At 39.7% G+C, this 25,497-nt stretch overlaps 1 protein-coding gene across 1 annotated transcript in view; it reads left to right on the forward strand.

Annotated features, from left to right (window-relative positions):
* Positions 1-25,497, forward strand: part of CDKAL1 (CDK5 regulatory subunit associated protein 1 like 1) — a 338,480-nt gene that overhangs the window by 215,848 nt on the left and 97,135 nt on the right. Inside the window, exon 10 of the mRNA XM_063298967.1 lies at positions 2,310-2,455. Within this exon, the coding sequence (XP_063155037.1) occupies positions 2,310-2,455 (146 nt within the window). The remainder of the gene's footprint in view (positions 1-2,309; positions 2,456-25,497) is intronic.

The raw sequence follows: 25,497 nt of genomic DNA on the forward strand, positions 1-25,497 counted from the left end.
TGTCAGTCAGTTGTAAATGCCACCTGTCTGTTAGATCTTTCATGCTGAGGGTAATGTTGTCCATGGATTAGCCACAGAAGGAAAATCTGTCTTAATTTATTCTTTTTTAAACTAGAAAATACCGTTTTGCAAAGAATAAAAAGTAAAATACGTATCTTGCTTATTGATACTGACTTATCTTAGGTAAAGATAAGGCTACTAACACTGAGCAAATATAGACCTTGAATAATTAACTGTCTTCAGATTTTCTTTTAATATTTGTACAACCATTAATAACCAAATGAGATATCACTAAGATATTTATATTCTGGTGGGTAATTAAAGTATCAGCCACCAGCTCTGCTATTGTAAATCTGTCATTTGACTTGAAAACATAACCTCTTTTGTGCTTCCTGATAGAAAATCTCACACAGTTTCAGCTTTGTAGCATTATCTGAACAATCTATAGTGGCCTAGTTTGCTTCATTTGTATTAGTATATTGTTTTTATTTGTTTAGTACATAATCTGGTTACCATGTATAAATAAGAGAAAGAGAAAAGATAATACAGTAGTATAAAGCTAATGTACCTGAGTAACCATAATAATACATGAGAGAATACTGGTATTTACTACAGTTTCTCTTCCTGTTTTAGTTTTCTACATTAAAAGAATCAGCAAAAATAAAATCTGTCTCAGCAACTATTGTATTATATTCTGATATAATCATGTTGCTCCTGCAAATATAAATCAGATTACCTTTATGAAAGACACTAAAAAGTATTTTTATAGGATGTGAGAATTATAGTTGCTAAACCTTTGGTTTATCAGCTTTAAGAATAAAAGAAAAAGAAAAAATATATCACACTGTTCATGGGTGATGTTTCACATGAGGCTGAAGCCTTTACAGCTGGCTTGCATGAAAAATGCACATATACACATGCTGAGCCATGCTGTAAACGATTTGTTGTAATAATAGTACTCTAGATTTACTGTTCATTCAGTTCTGAACATTGACATTTTTTTAAAAAAATGGTAAAATGCTGGGTTTGGTTTTTAAAAAATTTTTGCTTTGCTCTGCTTTTGATATTTAATTGAAACAAAGATAATCTCATCAAAACTTTCATTTTGTAATTTGGCTGAAAACTAGTTTGGTGTAGTGGTTAATGTACTGGACTCAAAACTGGAAGGCTGTGGGTTCTAATCCTTATTTAGGCATGAATGCTGGCTGGGTGATTTTGGGCCAGTCATTCTCTCTCAGCCCAACCCACTTCACAGGTATGCTGTTGTGGAAAAAATAGGAAGCAGGAGAATATGTAAACCATCTTGAGTTGTGCAAAAGAAATGCGAGATATAAATCTAATGCATTATCATGCTAAACCTTAAATGCCATGTGACTTGCATGTGTGTGGTGTCTACACATTTAGTTATTTAATAAACAGAAATACAGAAAAATTAAAAGTTCCATGTTCAACATTTTTAATCAAAAAGTTGTTTGTACAGATAACGGTAATCTATTATAGGATTAAATATAGTATCTGTTCCTATATTTATATCATTAAAATTTTATGACCAAACTTGGACAACTCAAATTTTGCTGTAATATTCTTTAAAAAAAAAAAAGTAAAGAATGTAGACTCCAAAATGCCCGGAAAGTATTTATTGGTGGCCCAATAAATGTTTCAAATAAAATATCTTGTCAAGGGACAGAATCATTTATCAAAACATTTTGTATGTGTGAACTGTACATTGCCTAAAGTAGCAACTATTCTTCAGCATATTTGACCATATTGTTTCTATTGTCATAGAAATTAGGAAAATTGGAGCCCAATATAAATGAAAGTCACAGTTAGGGAAGACTGTTTCAGCCTAGTTGTATTTCTCCTAGGCTTGGGATAAACAATCTGTTGACCTCCAGATGTTTGAACTTCGATTATTTATTTATTTATTAAATTTATACATCACCCATCTCACTATAGAAGTGACTCAGGGTGGCTTACAAATAAAAAAGTCATAAACCATTATAAAAATACAAAAGATACAAAAGATAGAAGAAGATAAAAGAGGACAACTAATTTCCATCATTTCCTGGCATGGGCATTGGCAAGAGTAACCAAGAACATCTGGAGGAAGACATCAGGTTGCCAATCTTCTAATGAGTAAGTGCATACATTCTTACTGTAAATTAGACTGCTGTGAGCAGTCTAGTGCCATCTTACTTGAACATCTGCTGTAGTATATATCACATTTTTCTGATTGCTGGAGATTGATAGAAGTAATAATGTACTTATAAGTATGTAAAAATATTACTGATATTCTTTCATGTCTCTAGGAAATGGCAAAAATTCTCAACCATCCAAGAGTCTACGCTTTTCTACATGTACCAGTTCAATCTGCTTCTGATAGTGTATTGATGGACATGAAGAGGGAATATTGTATAGCTGATTTCAAACGGGTGGTGGATTTCCTTAAAACTAAGTAAGTCTAATATTTAAAAAGTTAAATAATTTTCTAATTGAAATTAAAAAAGATAATTGCTTTTCTGCATCTCCATAATTTGACTATGCCTTCCAGTTGTTTTGATGTAATATTCTATTTCAAGTTGTTTTTATTCTGAAATATATGATTTGGTGTCTGTTTTTTCACTGAATTGTTTAATGCAGATTTTCAGGGTAGTTGACACAGAATGGGGGGAAAAAGGGCAATGTGTGGCTTTTGTGTGTTAATCCTAAGAATTTGCATTAGCAAATTATGACAATATATAACTACCCTTCAAAATCCTTTTCCATAATGGTATATATTATTTTGTCAGCACTTGAATGAACTTGAAAATATGTTCCATTGGCTCTAACGTTCATGGAGCGTTCCTTATCTAAGAAATACTGGCAGTAGGAAAACTTAGTAGATTAGACAGTGATCAGTTGTTGTATTAAGTATTCTGAACACAATATTTACTGAAAATAACACTGTGTGACCTTGTGCAGAATGTCTGACATGTGGTTATTTCCACTGCTTATAAATAGATGCAGATATATGTTATTTGTTTTACTAGCTGGATGTTAATTCCATGTTAGCTACACATAAAAAGATCAGCCTTTGTGGTGACTGCCACCAACTTAGATGGTTTGGAAAGACTGAAACATTTATGGAAAATAAAACTACCAATCGTTGCTAATGTTGATTAGCTGTATACTATCTCCAGAACCAAAGGCAGCAGATCCATATTTTAAGAGAAAGAAACAGTATCTTCCTTGATGTCAAGCTTCTCAGACCAGGATACAGTAGTGCATCACAGATCACTTGATATGTCACAGCTTTGCTTGATTATCCTGTTTAACTTGGGAGAAGGCTCGCAGACACAGCTCAGCACGGTTAGACTTTATGGCACACTAGAATTTAGCCATACACAACTGTTAATTGCCCCTGTATTGAAGAGATATCATGGGCTTTTAGCTATTCCAAGAGATTTAAACACAAGACTTCTCTTCCCACCTTTCTGAATTAACAGATACTTGCCTTGAAGTTGGATGGTTCTGATACGTTACACAAATCCAATAGAAGAGAGTATCTGTAGCTCAGGGCTGAACTATGGAGTCCTTGGTGCTCTCCGAGCTTGGTTGTTTCCTTGCAGATGTTTCATTACCTAACTAGGTAACATCATCAGTGGGAGTGAGTGTGGGGCTTGCTTCCTGTTTATATATAGTAGCTTTCTCTGCCAGTTTTGCCTGCCAAACCCATATTTCTACTGAAAATCTAGCAGGAAAAAAATATCAGTCTCTGCCATAATGTACAATGAGATATTTTGGTTATAAATTTAATACTGCTTCGCTTGTTGGAATTGTTCTACCACACAGAGTACTTTGTGAAATTCATGCTATCAGTTCAGTTCTGACCAGGACAGGAAGAGCAATAGGCATGCCAGTGGCCGCTTGCAGGCATGCTTAAACCATTTCAATTGACCTAGGTTCTATTAGGTCTGCTGGCATGGCAGGGAAGGGGACTGGCATCACATCACGTGCTAGCAAGAGACTTCTGCAGAGAATACAAGCAATGTCTTTGTCTAATGCCACCAGAGGAGTATGGGTAGTGGAAGCTGCTGTCAGGTTCACCGTTTCAATGTTGCTGTACATCGTAACGGTTCGCATGCCAGAGTGTTGACGTGCGTTCCTGGCCGGGAGGGTGCTGCTAATAAACCTTGTACGGGGAGTTGTGTCCGCCTGTGCCATGGAGGAATGTGTTTTGGTTATCTCTTTAATGTCAAGGTCTTTTTGCCTGTTGATCAGCAGAGCTCGTTAGGAGCACCTGGGAATGTGGGATGGTAATGAATGAAGGGGGGTGGGTGGGACGCTGTTTGAAGTGGGGCTATTTAGTTTGACTTTAGGCGCGCTTTTCTCATTCTCAGCTTTCTTTCTGTTTGCACTCGATTCTAAATAAAATCAGAACTTAAACTTTGATTTTGAGTCTGAGCATTTTATTTGGGTTCAGGCAATCATTACATAAAGCTGAGAATCCTTTAATGAAAAAACCTCGCTAGTCTCTACCAATAAATTTTTCTTGCGAAAGAAGAAGTTAGCGATGGCAGAATCGAGGAAAGAGTCCACGGGCTTTGGCGACATGACCAGACAGTTCCTGGAGTCGGCATTTCCAAGCAGGGACCCGAGCCCCCTCCCATCCCACCTCGCACCCTATTCCAGAGAGTCCAGCTGCAGCCCAGAGTTGGGGGATCCGATGGAAAGGGGCGAGCCGGAACAGCCTCTAACAACTGGTACCCCTCCCCCAGAGATGATATGGGATACCATGGGAGACCCCCGACCGGCGACGTCTCACACCTCATGGAGGCTATGTTACCCCCTGACTCCCGAGAGGGAATCCACCGCGGTGTCGGCAAGCCAGCAGCCTGAGGCACCAGGGCTGGAGAACTCGGTCACACCTCACAGGATCAGAGTCATCGAAGCAAAGGTCGAGTCTATGGAGCATATGCTACGATCCATTTCGGCTGCGGTGGGGGACCTGGTGAAGGTTGTTGGTAGTCCAGGTGCCGCGATGGGACCCGCCATCGCCAGCACCAAGAGGGCGGGGGCGGCCACGGGATTCTTCCCCGAGTCTTCAGGGTCCCACTCCGGTGTCAGGAGGGACCCTGGCTCGGCCACCGGTTGCGGCTGTGCCAGTTGGTGGGGTTGCTAAGGACTTTCCCATAAAGTTTGATGGGGACCCCACAAATTTGTCATTTTTCCTTACCAACGCTGCAAACTATATGCAGCAATATGGACATTGCTTCACCTCGGAAGGGGCAAAAATCTTGGCTGTTGCCACAAAGCTGAAAGGCAGAGCTCCTGACTGGTATGTACAGTTATCTGAGGCAAAAGCCCCAGCACTTGGTGCCTTCGATGCTTTTTTGACCGCCTTGAGACGGTACTTTGAGGATCCCCTGGCTAAGGCAAGGGCTAAAGAAGCTCTAAAGGAACTTGTTCAGGGGCAGAAGTAGGTTGCTGATTGTGCCCTGGAATTCAAGGTATTGGCAGGTAAAGTTCCTGAGTGGTCTGAAGCTACCCTGATAGACAAGTTTAAAGACGGGCTCAATCAAGAAGTATTGAGATGGGCACTGTGCAGGGACGATCCGGACTCACTCCATGATTGGATCTGTCTCGCCGGAAAAGCTGAACATGCCCAGCGTACCTATATGCAAGCCACTAAGGGGGACAAGCCTCCCTCCAGTGGAAAGGGCCTGAGACAGCCATCTGCCACAGGGTGGGATGACGAGAAACAGAGACGTTTTGCCCGAGGGCAATGCATCAAATGTGGCAAGGCAGGCCACTGCGCTGCGGAACGTCACAAAACTAAGACTGTGGATCGCCCGTCTAAGCCTCCGCAGAAGACGCCTAACCCTCCCCGTCGGCTGGCGGCAAAAGCATCCGCGGAGGAGGGGGATGATGTCTACCTCGCGGGAGACGCTTTTACCACCCTTGAACAGCCGGCGGGAAACGACTTCCACCTGTCTTAAACAGCGCCGCTGGACAGGTGGTGGAGAATGGGCGCGATACCAACATGGTGAGTGCTGACTGCCCCATCCTAGCTGTAAAGATCGAGTTGGGCTCCTGCTCTAAGACCGTCGAAGTCTGGGCTTTGGTTGACTCAGGGTGTTCCAGATGTTTGATCCACCCCGACTTAGTCGCTGTGTTGGAGCTGCCTTGCTTTCCCCTTCCAAAACCACTAATTTTTCAGCAATTAGATGGTTCCATGGTGGGGGGGGGGGGACCGGCCACCCAGTTTACTGGGGATGTTACGTTACAGATGGGAACACACGAGCTGATCAAATTCATTGTTACTCCAGTGGGAAACCCTCTGGTGGTCTTGGGGATTCCCTGGCTAACTACCCATAATCCATACATCAATTGGAAGTCCCGTACTATTACGTTTGATGATAGATTCTACCAGGCTCCTATTGTGGGGAAGTCCATCACTGTGGGGGTGGGGAGGGCTGAAATTGTCGACCCTCAGTCTCCCACTCTACCCATGGAAGGGCTGCCTGCCAAGTACCGTGACTTTGCTGACGTTTTCGTGGAGGAGGAGGCAGACCGATTACCCCCCCCCCCCATCGCAAAACTGACTGTGCCATTGAGCTTCTTCCGGACATCCTCTTACCCAAGCCGAAGATCTATGCTATGACTAAGAAGGAACTGGGGGCATTGCGGGAGTTCATTGACAAAAACCTGGCTAGAGGTTTCATTGAACCAGCAAACTCGCCAGTTGGGGCTCCTGTGTTATTCCGCGAAAAGAAGGATGGTACCCTTAGACTACGCACGGACTATCGTGGGTTAAATTCAGCCTCACTTTTGAACAAATACCCTCTGCCTCTTGTAAAAGATATGTTAGCACATTTATGTACTGGTAAAGTCTTTTCCAAGCTTGACCTCCGCGAAGCATACTATCGCATTCGCATTCGGGAGGGGGATGAGTGGAAAACAGCTTTTAACTACCCCTTGGGTTCCTTTCAGTATAAGGTCCTTCCTTTTGGTCTAGCAGGGGCCCCAGGTGTTTTCATGCAACTGATCAATGAGGTGTTACATGACCATTTGTTTAAGGGGGGTTTGGTTTATTTGGATGATGTTCTCATCTACACTAAGACTGAAAAGGAACACGAGAAGCTTGTCAAACAAGTTCTCACCAAACTCAGACAAGCTAAGCTTTATGCTAAGCTTTCTAAGTGTGAATTCCATAAGTCTCGCTTGGATTACTTGGGCTACAGAATTTCTGATCAGGGTATTGAAATGGATCCTGAAAAGATTCAGGCAGTTCTCAACTGGGAGCGCCCGCAAACCCGGCGTCAGCTTCAAAGTTTTCTGGGGTTCGCCAATTTTTACAGATCCTTTGTCCAGGGGTTCACGGAGATTGCTCTGCCCCTGACTGATCTGTTGCGCACCAAGGGGGTCGGGGAAACACGCAAGGTGAAGAACCCGGGGGCTGTGCTCAATTGGACTCCTGCCTGTCAGGCTGCCTTTGATCAGTTGAAGGCTCTTTTCACAGCTGAACCCATTTTATCCCGCCCTGACCCTGAACGGCCTTTTGTTGTTCAGGTTGATGCCTCTGATTTTTCTATTGGAGCTATTTTGTTGCAAAAGGATTCTGCCGGGCTCTTAAAGCCTTGCGCCTATCTCTCCCGTAAGTTTTCAGAAACGGAGCGGCGCTGGCATGTTTGGGAGAAGGAGGCTTTTGCAGTTAAGGCTGCATTGGAGGCTTGGTGTCACCTTTTGGAGGGGGCGACTTGTCCTTTTGAGGTTTGGACGGATCACCGCAACCTCGAGGCACTCCGAATGCCCAGGCATCTCAGCCCTAAGCAGATCCACTGGGCTCAATTTTTTAGCCGTTTTAATTTCCAACTTAAATTTATCCCAGGGAAGAAGAATTTTTTGGCTGATGCCCTCTCCTGTTTGCCCCAAGACGCGGAGCCGATCTCCGATGTCATTGGGACTGTGCTCACGGAGCCTCAATTGGGATTGGTCGCGGTTACCTGGAGCCATGCTCGGGGGCAGCCGCCTTCCCCCTCGCAAGCGGTTCCGGCACAGCACTCTCGGAGCCGTAAGCAACCTCAAATGCCTGGTCGGTTGCATGCTGATTTTGTCTCCACTTTGAAATCTGATCCCTGGCTCCTCGCTAAGCCTGACAAGGTTTCCCTTGAGCATGACCTGGCTTGGGGGGGGGGGCGTTTGTACATCCCTGAATCTCAACAGTCTGCAATATTAGCCCGTTCCCATGACAGTAAGCAAGCTGGTCATTTTGGTTTTCTCAAGTCCCTCCATTTAATCCGGCGGCAGTTTTGGTGGCCCTCCTTACGGAGGGACATGAAGGATTATGTCGCTTCATGCCCTGTCTGTGCTATGTCCAAACGGCAGTCAGGTAAGCCCCAGGGGCTTCTGCAGCCAGTGGCTGACCCTTCTCGCCCTTGGGATGAGATTTCTATGGATTTTATTGTGGACTTACCCCCCAGTCAAAAGAAAACTGTCATTTGGGTGGTCAAGGATTATTTTTCTAAGCAGGCTCACTTTGTTTCCTGTGCCTCTATTCCTTCAGCGCAGCAGCTAGCCAGGCTCTTTTTGGTACACGTCTACCACCCACACGGATGCCCCTCTCGTTTGGTGACCGATAGGGGCACACAATTTACCTCACGGTTTTGGCGGGCTTTTTTTGAAACTGATTGGCACTGAACAGGCATTGTCATCCTCTTCGCATCCCCAGACTGACGGATCTACTGAGGTCCTTAATGCCACACTGGAACAGTTTCTCCAGTCTTATGTTAATTACCACCAAGATGACTGGGTTGATTTGCTCCCTTTCGCTGAGGTCGCTTATAACAATGCTGTGCACCAAAGCACTGGTCAGATCCCCTTTCGGGTCATTTCGCGCCGGGACTTTGTTCCCATTCCCGAGTTTCCCCAGCCTCCTACCCCTGCTGTGGCTGCCTGTGATTGGGGATCTCGACTCGCTGATTCCTGGCCAGTCATTAAGAATGCTCTCACTGAGGCGCAAGCTTCCTATAAGCTTCACGCTGACAGGCACCGCAAGAAGCAGCCTGTTTTTCAGATCGGAGACCTGGTCTATCTCTCTACCAAATTTATCAAGTCTCCTCAGCCATCCAAGAAGCTTGCTCCTAAGTTCATTGGCCCCTTTCCTGTTACTGAGGTTATAAATCCTGTCACTATACATTTGGATCTACCTCATAATTTGAAGCGTTTGCACCCGGTTTTTCATTGCAGTTTGCTTAAGCCTGCCCATGACTCCTCTCGTTGGCATCCACGACCTCCCCCCCTGCACCTGTCATGATTGATGGACAGCAGCACTTCGAGGTTAAGGAGGTGCTCGACTCTCGCAAGCTTCGAGGCACTCTGCAATACTTAGTTCGCTGGAAGCATTTTCCTCATCCTGAGTGGGTCGCTGCTCGCGACGTGGTAGCTCCTGATTTAGTTCGCAGTTTTCATATTGCATACCCTTCCAAGCCGGCTGTTTAATTTTTTTTGGGGGGGGGGATATGTCAGGTTCACTGTTTCAGTACATTGTAACGGTTCGCATGCCAGAGTGTTGACGTGCGTTCCTGGCTGGGAGGGTGCTGCTAATAAACCTTGTATGGGGAGTTGTGTCTGCCTGTGCCATGGAGGAATGTGTTTTGGTTATCTCTTTAATGTCAAGGTCTTTTTGCCCGTTGATCAGCAGAGCTCGTTAGGAGCACCTGGGAATGTGGGATGGTAATGAATGAAGGGGGTGGGTGGGACGCTGTTTGAAGTGGGGCTATCTAGTTTGACTTTAGGCGCACTTTTCTCATTCTCAGCTTTCTTTCTGTTTGCACTCGATTCTAAATAAAATCAGAACTTAAACTTTGATTTTGAGTCTGAGCATTTTATTTGGGTTCAGGCAATCATTACAGCTGCATTAAGAGCACATTCTTACTCCTGTTGCCTAGGCAAGGACAAGGTTCAACCCTCTTTCACAGAAGGAGATGCAGTCCTCTCCTGGCCAAGCTTGTTGAGGTTTGCTGAAAGATGCCGCTGTTAAGTTCCCATCCTTGCCTGCCTTTCCTGAAGTGGCCTTTCTCTCACAGTCCAACTAATTGGACTGTAGAGCACAAGGATTTCCTGACTAGCTCTGGCCTGTCTATTTTGCTGTTCTCTGCCCTTCCAGCTAAGGTGCTGCAGGTGGTAGGCTGAGCAAAAAAGGGTGGACTGGATGAGTCAGGAATGGCTGGGGGGCAGGTGACTGGGGGATTAAAGGTCCTGTAGAGCATATGGATGTGAAGGCAGTAAACTTTGTGAGCATTGATAGCAGGGCCTACAAAGATGCAGCTGGATTGCTGCCAGAAAGCCAATGGGTAGCTTATCTGAACAGAGCAAGTATAACCCCTTAAGACCTCCTGCATTAAAGTGAATGCCTATCCCAGTGTCCTTTGGAGCAGATATTGGTACACAGAGCTAAGTATTACCTAGTAATATGAGAACATGAAAAAAGTTAGTGAAAGAGAAGGAGTGATACCAGTATTTGACTTACGACATTTTTTTAAAAAAAAATCTCCTTTACACTGATTGATTTGTTCAATTTGTCCATTTATGCAATATGTTAAGGTGAGATGCTGAATACTCTGGTTATTAAAGTCTCAGGACCATTATTTTACTTAGTTGAGAACTATGCACATTCTAAACATCATAATAACTTAAATGTTACAAACTTTGAAAGTTATTAACTATTGTTACATTGGGTTTTGCTATCAAAAAACTTGGAAAAGCTGAGCATACCCATAGATTATATTATATATAAATAAATGCAACCAACTCTTAATAGTATATTAAGTATATTGATATATATGTATATATCAGGTTACCTGAGGGACCGTCTCATCCCCATTACATCGGCCCACCCCACCCGATCATCCAGAGAGGGCATGTTACAGACCCCATCCGTAAGAGAATTTCATCTGGTGGGGTCCAGGAAACGGGCCTTCTCTGCAGTGGCCCCCGCCCTTTGGAACATCTTGCCCCCAGAGGTGAGGCAGGCCCCTTCACTCCTGACCTTCCGGAAGGCCCTGAAGACTTGGTTTTGCCGTCTCGCCTGGGGCGGGAAAGTGGGCAACCACTCTTGAGGGTGGCTTGCACCCTAGAGTCCCTCCCACCAGCTTGGAATTTTATAGCCTCTTGGATTTTATATTTATTTATTGCATTTTATAATAATTGTAATGTGTTTGATTTTTGTGAGATTTTAACTATGACCATAGTTTGATTTTATTGTAAACCACCCAGAGTCTCTCTTTTGGGGGAGATGGGCAGTAATTAAATTTGAATAATATAAATAAATAAATAAATAATATAACTAGTACATCCAAATTTGTCAGTTATACATCAGTGCAACTTAAAATTGTTCCCTGTTTCCTTTGATTTTTAATCTGACAGTTTTCAAGCTTTATTAATATATGTTTTATTTAAAAATCATAGTAAAATATAATGAACCTAAGTAGCAAGTATTTTCTAGAAGGCATGAGAAATTATTTCCAACATACAGAAACAGAGCAGGCTCAATCTGTAAGAGTGAAAAATGTTGGATATTGGAATCTATTGACATCTGTAAAGCTCATTTATTTTTATTTCTGTATTAGTAGGTCTTTTTTCTATGTGTCATCTCCTAAAAGCAGCCACATATGACGTTCCTATATAACTATTTCCCTCTAGACATCTCATCACAGACACTGCAAAAACAAAACATTGCAACAGATTCCTGCAGTTTCTCCCACTATCTATGAATCTGTTCTTATAGACCCATCTCTTTTTTTTTTCTTATTTCTCTTCCAAGCTGCAATGATGGAAACAGAAGAGTAGGTATTGTTTAAGAACTCAAAGTGGCATTATCATTCAGGACAATATCATATGCTGCCAGTTAACTTCTAAATTCTGTGCTTTCAATTCTGTCAAAAGAAATAATTTGCATGAAATATTGGTCAATAAAAATGCTTTTAGATTATTTTAATGGCCAGGTCAATGATTAAATAGCATTTGTTTGCTACTTTTAAGCGGATTTTATTCATAAACCTTGGAAATTGATTGAATGTCAAAACTGCAGAAGAATGCAACTTAAGATTGCTCTCTTTTCAGAGATGTTCCATTATCTCAAACATGCTGGCACATATAAGTGATACCTGGGCCTGATAGTGTACATGCATTGTGTATCTGAGAGCTTGGTTTCTCTATACATTTTGCCTCAGTGTTTTATGAATGAGGGAGGAAGACTGTTTAATAAAATACTTTATTTCCAAAAAATTCTCACTAGGGTTCAGTGGAGTTAAATGTTGTTTACAGCTTTCATACCTAAAAGCAGGGTTGAGGAACCTCTAGCCTATGGGCTAAATCCAATCCACTAAGTTGCTCCATATAGCCCCTGGCACCTCAAAGGAGGCTTTACACTGCCAGTTGATCCTTCCTTCCCTCTGCCTCCTCCTTGGAATAAAGCACAAAGAGGGCAGGCCTGAGTCAAGGAACACCAGTTCTCAGGAACTACCACCTGAAGTTGCTGTCAGTTAAGAATGCTTTCAGCTCCTGGTTCCTTCATCCACTCTGTCCTTTTCCCCCATGTGTGGGTGGGGTTCTTACAGGTAAGATGAAAGTTTTGGCATTGTTAATCCCATCCTATCATCTGGCTCAAAGGAAGGGATCTAAGGAGAGAGTGGGCCCTCGTGCTGGATACTATTTCCAATCTCTGCCTTAGAACTAAGATACATCAGATGGAAACTAGTAATTGCACAGAAGCCATTCTTAATAGCTAAATATTGTAAAGCCCCACCCATAGGTTAGATGGAATGGTAGCCACAAATATAACGAAACCTCAGGAATGGTATTTTCTTTTTTTGCTGGACTATTCCCTTGGTCTCTTCTCCTCGCCAGAAGAAAACACATTCCTGCCACAAGATGGAATGCCTTCCTTTTCAGGCGACTGGCTGCAGAGCTTTTGGTTCCCCAGATGAAGGAGAAAGGAGAGGGACCAGTAGCAAAATCATGGCTGCAGTATACTATACTGATGTACAAGTCACTGAACATCCTTGTGCCACACCCGCATTAAAACAGAGCTACAAGGACCATAAGCCTCTCTTTTAAAAATTGTGTCCCCATCCTGGATTGGTGGACCTTATAACGGTAACTCAGTACTTCTTTTCTGTAGTGCTAACCTGTTTCTGGAGAAAGAATGAAAACATTAGTATTTAGACATTAGGTTTCCCATTAGATTATATCACATAACTGATGCTACTAGTTTCTATATTTTTTTTAATTATATTTTACATATTTTATATACAGCATTTAAATGTTGGAATTTACTCTGATTTTTAGATTGATTACAACTATTCTAAATTAATTCATTAATATACAGTGCACTGAAGGCAGAAGCTTAGATCATCATAAATTATCATTTGAGGCTTTTTTGTGCACAAAATCCCTCATGTTTTATAAAATTAAATCTTGGAATATGCAGTCTTTCAAACTCAGTGCATTTGCTTAGAAGCACTGCAGTACAGCTCACTTCCTGCTAATGCTCACGATCAGCATGTAAATAGTATTAACAGAAGCAATTTTTGACAAACGCCTTCAGATTAATTACAGTCCTTTTGCTGATCCTTCTTCATTTACAGATCACTGCCCCAATAGATCGTAATGCCTTTCAAATGAAGGATTTCTTAATGGATTTTTAAAATATGGCTCTTCCATAGTCCATGCACTTACAGCAGTAGCATTATCATTTCAAATGCTTGATGAAATTTTCAGAATCTCATATTTATTTAAATTTCTGCCTGAGTGTGCAGAAGGCCATCAAGTGCCAACCGAGAGGAAAAGTGTTACTGTGCCCTGAATAGCTGTGCCTGCATTTAATGAAACCTCCAGTCAAAGGGACTTGCATCTCTTAGCAATATTTATTAACATTTCTCTGCATCCTGTTATTATTGAAACAGGTCTGTGAACAGTACTGTCGGAGAGAAAACTTTATTCACCAATTTGTCCTGACAGTATGACAATATATAACAATATATAAAGGTGCTCTATAAGATCGAATTGAATCGAATTATCCATTCAGTCATATCCGACCCTTGGCGATTCCATATGCCAGCTCTCTCCATGATTGTACAGCTCCATCTTGTACAGCTTCTTTCAGTTACTTTCTATTTTGGCCTGTGTCTGCTTTGATTACATCCAACCATTGTACAATAATGTGATATATATAGATATAGATAAGATATAGATATAGACATTTGTGTGTGTGTGTATTCTTTTTTTTAAAGTTAAAATTCTAAAACCCTGCTTGTTGATATCAATGAAAGGGCTTTTAAAACATTAAGCAGTAGCACTAATCTTAGAGCTTGAGTGCTGGAATTGAAGTCTAGTCCTATCCTGTCTTGCTCATGTTTTCAATTTGGTAAAAATTGCATGGCTTTTAATCCACTAATTTATGAAGACTAGCTAAAAAAAGTAAGGACTGTAATTCCCAAACCAGTCACTCTTCTTGAAAAAATCCAAAAGCATACACTTGAAGAGGCTGGCATGAATGAGGCTAAGGGCAACCTGCTACCAACTCCAACAAAGTATGTTGGATCTTTCAGTCTTTACCAAAACTGTATTTTAGCAGAAGGGTTATTCCTTAAAACATTGCCTGAGTCAAATGAGATTATTGGATTTATTTTTTTGGAGGGGGATTAATGTTGATGAAAAAAAATCATAATGATCTTTGGTAAGTTGCTTGCTAAAGACTAGAGCTTCCTTTGTGTTGGTGGGCCATACTCCTCAATGCAGGAATTCAAATTAAAGCATTCAAGTTAAATAGCTGTCTTACCTGTGAGGCCTCAAGCTGGCAAGGCCAGAATTGAGGCACCTGAGGCCTGACAAGACCATTGTCAAAATGCAGGGCAGGTGCCCTCTACATCCAAGGACAAGAAATGAATGGTAAGAAGGCTATTCAACTTGCAGACCCAGGACTGCTTCTTGTGATACCACATTTAGTACCTGTTTCCAGTTTGAAGAAGAACCATTGATGTACACTCTTTAAATAAAATGTTTAAGCTAGTTATGTATCCACTTAATTATCATCCTATCCAACTCACACTTTAGTAAAGCGTGAGTTGGATAGCATGATAACTAAGTGGATATAACATGTCATGGACACTTTGTCAACTGCTATGCTGAAGTCAAGGTATCTTATGCCTATAAAACTCTCACAATATATTAAAGAAGTTACTTAATCAAAACGTGATTCAAGGTTAGCCTTGCAAGATTTGTCCTTGAGAAATAAATGCTGATGCATCCACTCTAATAATTTGCAGAAAAGTACTTCATTTACCCTCCTGCATGTTGTGAAATACCTCTTTCTAATGTTCAGTTCAGCCCTCACGCTTCTGTGTTTTTTGTTTTTTTACATTTATAGCCTGCTTTTTCTCTGAGAGTTCAAAGCAATTTTGTTGATAGAGATCTCCTTTGTTTTTAACCCTACAACGAACTTGTGAAATAAGGTGGGCTGAGAGAGAGTGATTGGCTCAAAGTCACCTAGTAAACTCTAGTTTAGCCAGAACTTGAACCTGAGTCTTCCTGGTTCATGTTCATTACCCAAACCATTACACTATACTATTCATATGTGACTTCACTAGAGGAAGCTATTGTGATTAAAGATATAAATGCAGGTATGTCAAGTGCAGCACTTCGTTTTAAGCAAAATTCTATTAATGGTGGCTCAGTCTTTTTTATAATAATTTTATTGAAGATTACGTTGTACAGATAAAACTAATAAAAGCCATAAGAAAGAAGAAAGAAAAGAAAAAAATTAAAAAGAAGAAAAATAAAGAAATAACTTCCTCCTTCGTCCCAGCAAGTATAAACAACTAACAACTTATCACCATCTCTTAAAATACAGCAAACAATCTCTTCATCCCATGTCTCACCTCATTCTCTATAAACAATCTTTAAAACTTTATCATATATCCTAATCAGCAAAAGTCCATTGAGGGTTACCAGAAATAACAAATCTATTATAAACTGTCTTGTTCAGACCATGAGATGGCCAGGCAGAATTACTAATAAATTCTTTATTTACAACAACTATTTACAGCAGCAAAAGTCTTTGAAATAGATTAGGCAGTGCAGTTCAATCAAGACCACCCAGGTAGTAGAGGACAACCAGGCAAGGCTATAGGTTTGGATCATGGCAGAACAGCGAGGCAGAACTCAGCTAATTCTCTTAACGAGGCTGTAAGACATGGTGAGGCTAGAGCACACGGCAAGGAGGAGGCTTGAGGCACGAGTCTCGGAACTAGGAGGCTAGATTAGGATGATCCGCCAAGGATAGGCAAGACGGGGCTGAAGCGTCAAGACGAGGCTCAGGTTTGGAGACAAGACTGGACTTGGCTGAAGCGTCAAGGCAAGGCTCGGATCTGGAGACAAGACTGGACTTGGCTGGAGCTTCTAGGCAAGGCTCAGATCTGGAGACAAGACTGGACTTGGCTGGGGCTTCTAGGCAAGGCTCAGATCTGGAGACAAGGCTGGACTTGGTTGGGGTATCAAGGCAAGACTTGGAGTTAGAAACAAGGCTGGACTCGACTGGAGCATCACGACGGGGCTTGAGACTGGAGGCAGGAGTGGACTGAACTGGAATGACAAGACAAGGCGTGGAGCTGGAAGCAAGGCTGAATCGGGCTGGAACAGTGAGACAAAGCTTGGAGCTGAATGCGAGGCTGTGCTTGGCTGGATGGGCAAGAACAGACTCAACTGGAGCGATGTGTGCAGGAAGCAGGTCCATAACAGCAGAAGGAGCTGGCTCTTGATTCTGCGTAGGCTACAGGTGAGTCTTCTGACTCTGGTAAGGACTCTTCTGCAGGTGCTGTGAGCTCGAAGGATCAGTTGTCTCCAGCAGCTTGCTCTTGGCATGCTTGCCTTTTTAAGCAATCCTTTCCGCAACATTTCTCCTTTGCAGCCAATCGGACTGCCTTCTGATTCGTGTGCTTCTCTGTTCTTCTCTCTCGAGCAGTGATTGGAGGATTCAAACTTCCCTCTGAAGTTTGTCCAATCAGTGCCTCCGATTTCTCCCGCTCTGCAGAGTCACTCCTGGTATCTATTTCTCCAATTCCTTCCTGATAAGTTTCGTTTTCCCCTACTGGCTCAAAATAAGTTTTGTTTTCAGAGTCAGGCTCAGACTCAAACCTCACTTAAACTTGATCTAATAAAGCCAATTGAATTCCTTCCTTTTACATTTATATCTCACTTTCTAACATCAAACAAATCCCCCAAACCTCATCATTCAAATCTAGTCATAAAATTCAGTGAAAGTTACAAAAGATGATAATGTAACTGTTTTAACCTTAATCAGACAAATTTAAAATAGTGCAAATGAACTCTTTCCCATATAACTTTTATCTATAAACAAAACCTTAAAACATCATCATCCATAATTGGTAAAAAAAAATCCATTAAAGATTTCCAGAGATAGCAACCTATCTATTTTATCCTTGATCAAATAAACCAACTTTATATTCTTTCCCCTTCTTCCCAACAATCTTGATCTTTAATCCCTTCAAATAATGTCCTAACACTTGGTTTTTACTCATTTTCTCTTTGTCTCTTCGCACAAAATCATTGACAACATTAACTTTTGTACATCCAGTATAGAAGGGTTATCCAAGACACTCTTCTGGTCTATTATTTGTATGTCCTTTTTCAGCCTGTTTAATCTGAATATTCAGTATTTCATCTTTTTCATCCTTCTTGAATCCTATCATGTTTAAGCCCACATTTGAATCCATTTCAGTCTTGTCCAGTAAAACTTGTTCCACCAGTAAAACTAGTTCCTCTTCCGTAACATCATTTAGTCTATCAATAATGGCAGAGATTTTAAAACTAACTTCTGAGTCCATTGTTCACAAATATCTCTCAGTGTATCCATTGTTTAAAAAATTTGCTCCATTCTGCATTATCAGATAAAGTTTATTCTTATCCTTTAATTATAATCTTTATTTCCTTCTAGTGCCCTCCAGTATCCAATATTACCCCATATTATCATGTTGTTTTTCCTCCGAATACAAAAACATGAATAGTTTTCTACAGGGAGGATTCTTATATTTAATTTCAGGATGTTATTAAATCTATCTGGACCCATAGTCCATTTATAATTTTCTAAGATTAACACTCTAATCACCCTTTTGCTGTTAATTCTGAAAAAAAAAATTAAATCCTTAAACTTGTACTTAAAAATTCTTTCATAAAGGATTGAAAGAAACTCCCCCAGGGAATACCATACAACCTGCCATTCCAAAGGTTCTCAATATTTGAAAAGCAATAAAAAATTAATTCCAAGGTGATTAAGAAATGAGGATTGGCCAAACCTTATGTCCGTAAAGGCTACATTACAGCTATAAGCTTTGATGGAATTTTTCCCTTGACTCCCAGGCACCCAACTCACAAGCAAATTGCAAAAACATCAGCTCCTGTCGTGTACTGATGAGGAGCCGCTATCTGGAGTACATGTGGGCGATCTCACTATCTCTCCTTTCTCTGGAGAGATTTCGCCGACCCAGATCTTGTATCCAGCTGCCAATTTAGCTGTAATGTCATTCCTGCTTCTTCAGGGGCATCTTCAGTTTGCCATGTCCTCACTGGATGTCCCAATGGTGGCTCAGGCTTGATAAGAATATAGTGGGAACATTTTGGTGGCTATTGATCCTCAGCTGATGTCAACAGTCAGAAGGTGAAAGATCCTTAAGAGGTCCTTCCTTCTGCTCTGCAGTCTCAGAACAACTAGTCTATTTTGAGCGCAAATGAAGACAAACCTCTTCAGGTTGTATAATATAGAACATCATAAGCTAAGCATGACTGTCTTTAGATATTTCACCTGTGACTCTCATTGATCTGTTAATTGCTAATCCTAAATTCTGCAATATTCCTCTCTAAGATTTTAACTTCAAAGCATACAATTGATGAACTTCAGCCTGTAATAAAAACAAAATGTATTTTCTTTTACTTAGAGGTCAGCTATTTAAATTTGTAAAAGAGCAACACTTTTTGCTTGTTAATAAAAGTTCATTTGTTGTTGAATTCTGACCTTAAAAAATCTTTGTGTCTGGGCTGTTTCCCAGAGCTGTTGTAAAGTTCCAATGTTTTGATCACTAGATTGTAGCAGGAACTCTGAAGTAGCAGGACAGCTTTATCCATGTGACTATTTCAGTTTTCGAGTTAACTTGGGACATACAACTATAAGTAATCACTAGAAAACTGCTGTATCTGTCAGCCTCAAGTTTTGTAATACTCTCTCTTCTTTGGACTTTACATTCAGAACACTTACCTGTTACTTTATGTATTACTTCTACAGTAAAACCTTCTGACATCCATGTCTTCATTCCATTCATTTCAATCATTTACAGTTTATCTTTATATCTAAAAGGCAATGGTTTTTAATACCACAGGATATACAGAATGTACTTTGCTTAGATTTTGTATGCAGGTCACTCTTGGTCAAGAAGTATCTTTGCAGAATATATTTAGATTTCTTCCTCCCGTCTTACTAATCAAAGTAATACAGTAAGTAGCAGCAGTTACCTTTTGTGATAGAAATGTTGTTCTTTCCTAAACCACCAGAGATAACTATTCTCATATGAAATTATCTACACAATATTACTGACTTGTCAAACTCATCTGAAATGAGTTTGAAGAACCATGGATTCTTTAAAAGCTTATTAGTGATTTCTCGGTGAAAGGGTCAAACAACAATAGATATTCTGTGGCACATGGGTCAGCAGGTTGGTTTCTTCCAGCTATTTTGGATTCCATCTTCCACCAGCAAGTAGCAGGAATGGTAAGAGTTGTATCCCAAGCCATCCGAAGGACACCAGACTGCTTGCACTTGCTTTTGCTCTGAAGAATGTTAGATATGAACAAAATTGCATACTCAGTCCATGTTGATGAAACTTATAACTTGGCCAAGATTCCAGTGTGTAATATGCATAGGAGCTTCTAAGTATATAGATTAATCTGGAAAAGACTTGCTAAATGTAGAATATTTCACAGCTATTGGCTATGCTTATTAATAAGATTCTAATAGTGAATTTCCTAAAACAGAGGAAAAAGGCTAGTAAAAATTGGTGCAGTGACGGATTTATGTGGAATATTTACTGAATCTTTCAAATGAACAAATAAGTGAATAGATGTGTTATGCTCACAAATCAATACAACTTGAAGTAAATATAATAAAAGTATAAAAAGTGTACAAACCTACAGAGAAACCAAAGGAAGATTTTTACTTAAATGTTTTTGTTATTAATTGTATTCTAATAGATTGTATCAGTTAAACAGAAGAAAAATAGAATTTTAGGAGATATTTCAGACGTAGTTCATAATAACTGAAAAAGTAGACACCTCCACCCCTTGAATCCCTCTACAATCTACAAAATATAAATAAATATATAATATAAAAGGGCATGACTCTGAATTTTCTGTAAATATGCCTTCTGTATTTCACTATACCCACATGTTGTGATGCAGTTTGGGAGACTATTAGTGAATAGTTTGACAGGTTACACTACCTAATAACAAATCAGAGGAAAATGAAAGGTTTAGAACAAATCTACACTACCTTAAACAGCCTTTCAATAGCATGGCCGGGGCATTTGCCAAAGGGGCGGTTGGGCCCAAGACAAACACTAAATTAAATATAGTAAGTATTATTATTCTTTTTCAGTCATATATTTTATTTGTTGTTATATTAAAAATTACAAGTTGTTAGCCTCTTTTGAGGCTTTTGGAGGATGCATCCATAGAGAGTTGCAGGAGGTTTTGCAGCTTTGATTTAAGAGAAGAAAAAAATTATCTCTGCCCTACCGCAAATCATATCGGTTATTTATTCATGTAATTTCTGCATAAGCTTTAATATACTTAGCATGATTATATTCCTCATAATGAATGTTTAATAATTTTGCATTGTGTTTACAATTTATCCAAATGATTGTTTATATTTTCATAGTTATATATACTTAAGTATTTATTAATTTCATTAAAAAATCAAGAAATACTACCCAAGGAGTAAAAAAAATACTAAACATTTATGTTTATACTCATAAAGCCAACATGGCAAGCTATAGAAAATAAACAGTGCACTAATCCTGTGTATCTTTTACAACTGGGGAGGTAGAGACATTTCTTTTTGGAAAACCATAGTTTTTCTAACAAATTGCTGAAAAGATAAAGTATTTATTTTTTATGGGAAATTGATAGAAGAGTAATATAACTTATGATTCTTATTGTCACATTAAAAATATAATCAAGATTAGAGATTTTAAGAAGTTGCCATTACAATATGCATTGGGTTTTGATGGAAAGTTGGCAGAATGTAATAGAACAGTGAATGAATGAAGCTGACTTTGCTGAATGCAAGCTGCCCTCTTCTAAGTTAGAATGACTTGGTGAACAAACACCTGATTTTCTTCCCCCAGATTTTCATTACACACCCTGTACTGCAGGGCAGTGAACCACACTGTGTGTTCATTTTTTAGTAACCTGCATGATATGGAACAAGCCATTAGTTAAGGGTTATGGATTTGCCAGGGTTAATTGCAGTTCATACTACACCCTGTCTAGCTCATGTTGGTTGGGGAATTCTGGGAGTTGAAGTCCACAAATCTTAAAGTTCCCAAGGTTGAGAAACACTGCTCTACAGGAAAAAATACCCGGCAATGTGGTGGCACCTTTACTTTTAAGGTTATTAAAAGCACAGAAGTTCTACTGCAAGTGTCTTTCAATTTGAATTTTCTCATATGTTTCAGTAAATGTTTATGCTAAAATGATTGGGGTGATGCCAGTTACATCAGTGCTGGTTTTGCCTGTGGTCAGTGATCATGATTATATGAATGGCATCATTGTGAACTGTATCTGTTATGCAAGCAGGCACAATGGGCCATTATGTTTAAAACATCCAACAGGAATAATAGATTGATACCTTTATTAATACCATCTAAAATCACAAAGTTGTAACTAGCTTTTGAATTATTCCAAATAGTTCTTGGACTGAATGTTACATTTTTAAAAGAGGTAGGCATGTTGCTTGTTAATGTGCCTGGCAGAAACACCATCTGCAATTTACCATCTTACCACAGGGATGGGGATGGGATTCCAAACACCCATACCAGCTTTACAAGATTGGAGATTGTATCCAGAGCATGTTCAGACAAAACCCAATAGTTCCATTCTGTTTGATGATAAACAGCTAGTAGTTATTTCACTCTGTCTCTAGCATTCACTGAACATTTGTAACAAATAGATCAAAAGTAAACAGTTTTTATTTTTTGAAACTGGGAAATGAATTTTGGGTGACATACTGGGTGTGAATGAATAGAAGCCATATTGGATAGATGGATGTTCTCCCGTGCTTTGGATAACATTTCACATAGGCAGTTGCACATATAGAAATTTTCTAATTTTAAATAGCATAAGATAATATTTTGGAGTTTGTCTTCCAACCATTAGCTAATACTAATACTGTTTCTTGTGGGTAGTTCTAGTGCATTCATTCTCTTGGTGTTTAACCTTATATTGTCAAACTGTTTACATCACCATCCAAAAAGATGGTAACAATAAGCTTTACAGAATCAAGGTTTATGGAAATGTGAGCAAAATCTCTAAGGGAATAAAAGGAGGATATAATGAGTAGGCTCAGTGGAAACAGAATTCTGACAGACTGTTGGAAAGATAAAATGGAATGGATGTTGGCTGGCTGGAATCCAAAGCAGAAAGCCTTTCCACTGGGACATTTTTTTTTTTGCAGGTCCCAGTTGTGGCTTTCATTGACTTTATATATTTCAGAATGCTGGCTAAAATAAATCTCCAGATTTTCATTCCTCCAGTGATTATGCCCATAGCATTTAAAGTATGTTGTCTGATTTAATTTTTCCAAGCAGCATTCACTGTGCTGCTGTCTTAGTAACATGTTTCAAAACATTGACTGATTTGTGAAGTAATCACAAATGTAGTGAAGCGTTAAAAAGAAGTATTCCACTGACATAAACAATATAAAAGGTAAATTCATGCCTAAAGGCAATGGGTTTTTATTAAGTTTATAGTGTTTGAAGTTAAATTGCTTCTGGCCTGTGTAATTACTGATAAACTAATTCTCATGTTTTCCAGTCTCACCCTTTTTTTCTTGTCCTAAGTCTACTGAAGAGTATTTCTCAAGAGGCAATCTCTGGACTTGAAAAAGTGTTGGTTTATTCATGATGATAACCATTTTCAGAAGCAATATGTAAGTTATTTAACTACAGTCTGATTAAACAACCCAGGGAAACATAGCTGGGCCTAATTCTTTTCCCCTCCCTTTCTCACTGTGCATCTGCTGAGTTGAAGGACCTGATAAGCTTTTTCCCCAGGCTTTCTATGGAAAAGAAGCAGGAAGCTTGCTGGCTTGGCTCTTTGCTGCTAAGACGTTTGGGATCATCTTTTTGTGATTTGGGGTTGCAATTTGTTTTTAGAAAAATGAGCTCCAGGAACCATAAAGAGCAAGGGTCACATTTTCAGGGAAAAGGATGCTGTAGGGCCCCAAAAATGGGGCTGCAAGTCACATGCTACCCATGTCTGCTGAAAAACATATTTTTGACTAAAAATATACTTTGTCATTGCTGTCATTATTAAACACTTATTTATTTTTATTTGTTTCATTTTATTTATCAAATTTTTATCACCACCCATCTGCCCCCACAAGGAGGGAGTCTTCATTCAAGCTTTATCTAAGTATGTAAGCCATAATACATCAATTCCAAACTTGCATGTAGGTCCATAGGATCCTTGAACTACATTAATTCTTCCTTACATGCATGTATGTGTGTGTATGGAGGTGGGGGGAGGGCTGTTAACATCTAGTAACATCTGTGAGTTCTCCTATTGCCTATGAACATAAATTGAATTACAATAGAAATATTGTATTGTATGGAAATATCTTTCAGAGTAATGTCTCTTATAAAAAGCAATTTTATGGTTTTAATTTGTAATGATTTGCCACATCTCTACTGAGTGTAGACGACTGAGCAATATTTCTTTGGCAGCCTTCCCCAACCTTGGCACCCTCCAAATGTATCGAATTCCCAGAATTCCCAGCAAACTTAACTGTTACCAAGAATTGTTGAAGTACAAATGTTATCCTCACATATAAATATATGCTTGGTTTTGTCAGCAATTGACAGGGATAGGGCCTCTAGAAGTTCTTATAGCACAGCTCCTAGTTCATTGATTGATTATGTGCCATCAAGTCGTTTTTGACTCCATCACACTCAAAGGTAAGGATTAATGTAAGCTGTAGTTCAGCAATATCTAAAATGCCGTTTTTCTACCCCTGAATGAAATCATCGAAAGAAAATGCAGTTTTCTCCCCAAGCATTCCATTATATAAAGCTAGCTTCCAGCTTAATGTCATTATGAAGCAGTTGTGATCTTTTCTCAGTGACCATTATGTTAAAATATTAAGAATGTCATTCTTCCATATATACCGTAAGTTTTTACCAACACAGTAAATATTAGCAGCCAAAAAGGCAGTTTAAGATAAGTAAGATTGTCTCTTAATAAAGAATGATAAGCAACATTTTACGATCACCCCAAAAGCTTTAATTCTAAACGTGGAGGATTGGTTGACAGTTTTCACTGACTGCTGTCATGAAGCAAATGTTAAATCAGTTCTCATGATTATTTCCCTGATGCAACCCTTAATAAATGCAAACCATAGTTTTTATAATAACCTTTGGTAATATGAGCCTTGATCCATTAAGATGCCATTCATTTGTGATGCATCCCCAAATCCCCTTTTTATGCATTTTCAATCAACACATGCTTGCTCTGAATTTATGCATGTGCATAGAAGGAGATGTAATTTAAACACATCTGTTCAAATACGCATTTCAGATAAACTTGGTGCTGGTTCTCATAATGTGGCTGAGGTTTTGACATGTATTATATCCCCAAAGTACACACCAGATGGTATTTATTAGAGATTTAATGGAAATGAAGTTTCAGGATGTTGAGCTTTTGTCATAAGTCTCTCATTTTAAAGACATAAAACAGTAATGATCTAAAATTATCAATCTTTAATGAAGTTTTGTACACGGTTTCATTTGTATGGGAAGTGTATACGGTGTAAAGATAAGTAAGCTTGCATGGAAGGAAGAGGGTCAAGAATGGAGTTATTCCTTGAGTGAAATCAGTAACAAAAAGTATATGCAGAAATAATTTGGCTGTGTCTGCTTGGTGCCTTTAGGAACCTGGGCTACCTGGAAATGTTAAAAATACGTTTTTTGTTTCATCAGCATGCCTGTAATATAGAATTTTGTACTATATTTTGTATTAATACAGAATTTTGTTAATTTTGTTAAATGTAAAAATTAAACACACCCTTTATGTCAATAAGCTCCAAAGAGAAAAGCCAACCTGTTGGAAAATACAAGTTTGTGGTATCGTTTCCTTCCCAAATTTAGTTTGTCCAATCATTTTATTTATTTATTT

The sequence above is a fragment of the Candoia aspera genome, chromosome 3 (assembly GCF_035149785.1).
Source record: "Candoia aspera isolate rCanAsp1 chromosome 3, rCanAsp1.hap2, whole genome shotgun sequence".
Lineage (NCBI taxonomy): Eukaryota > Metazoa > Chordata > Lepidosauria > Squamata > Boidae > Candoia > Candoia aspera.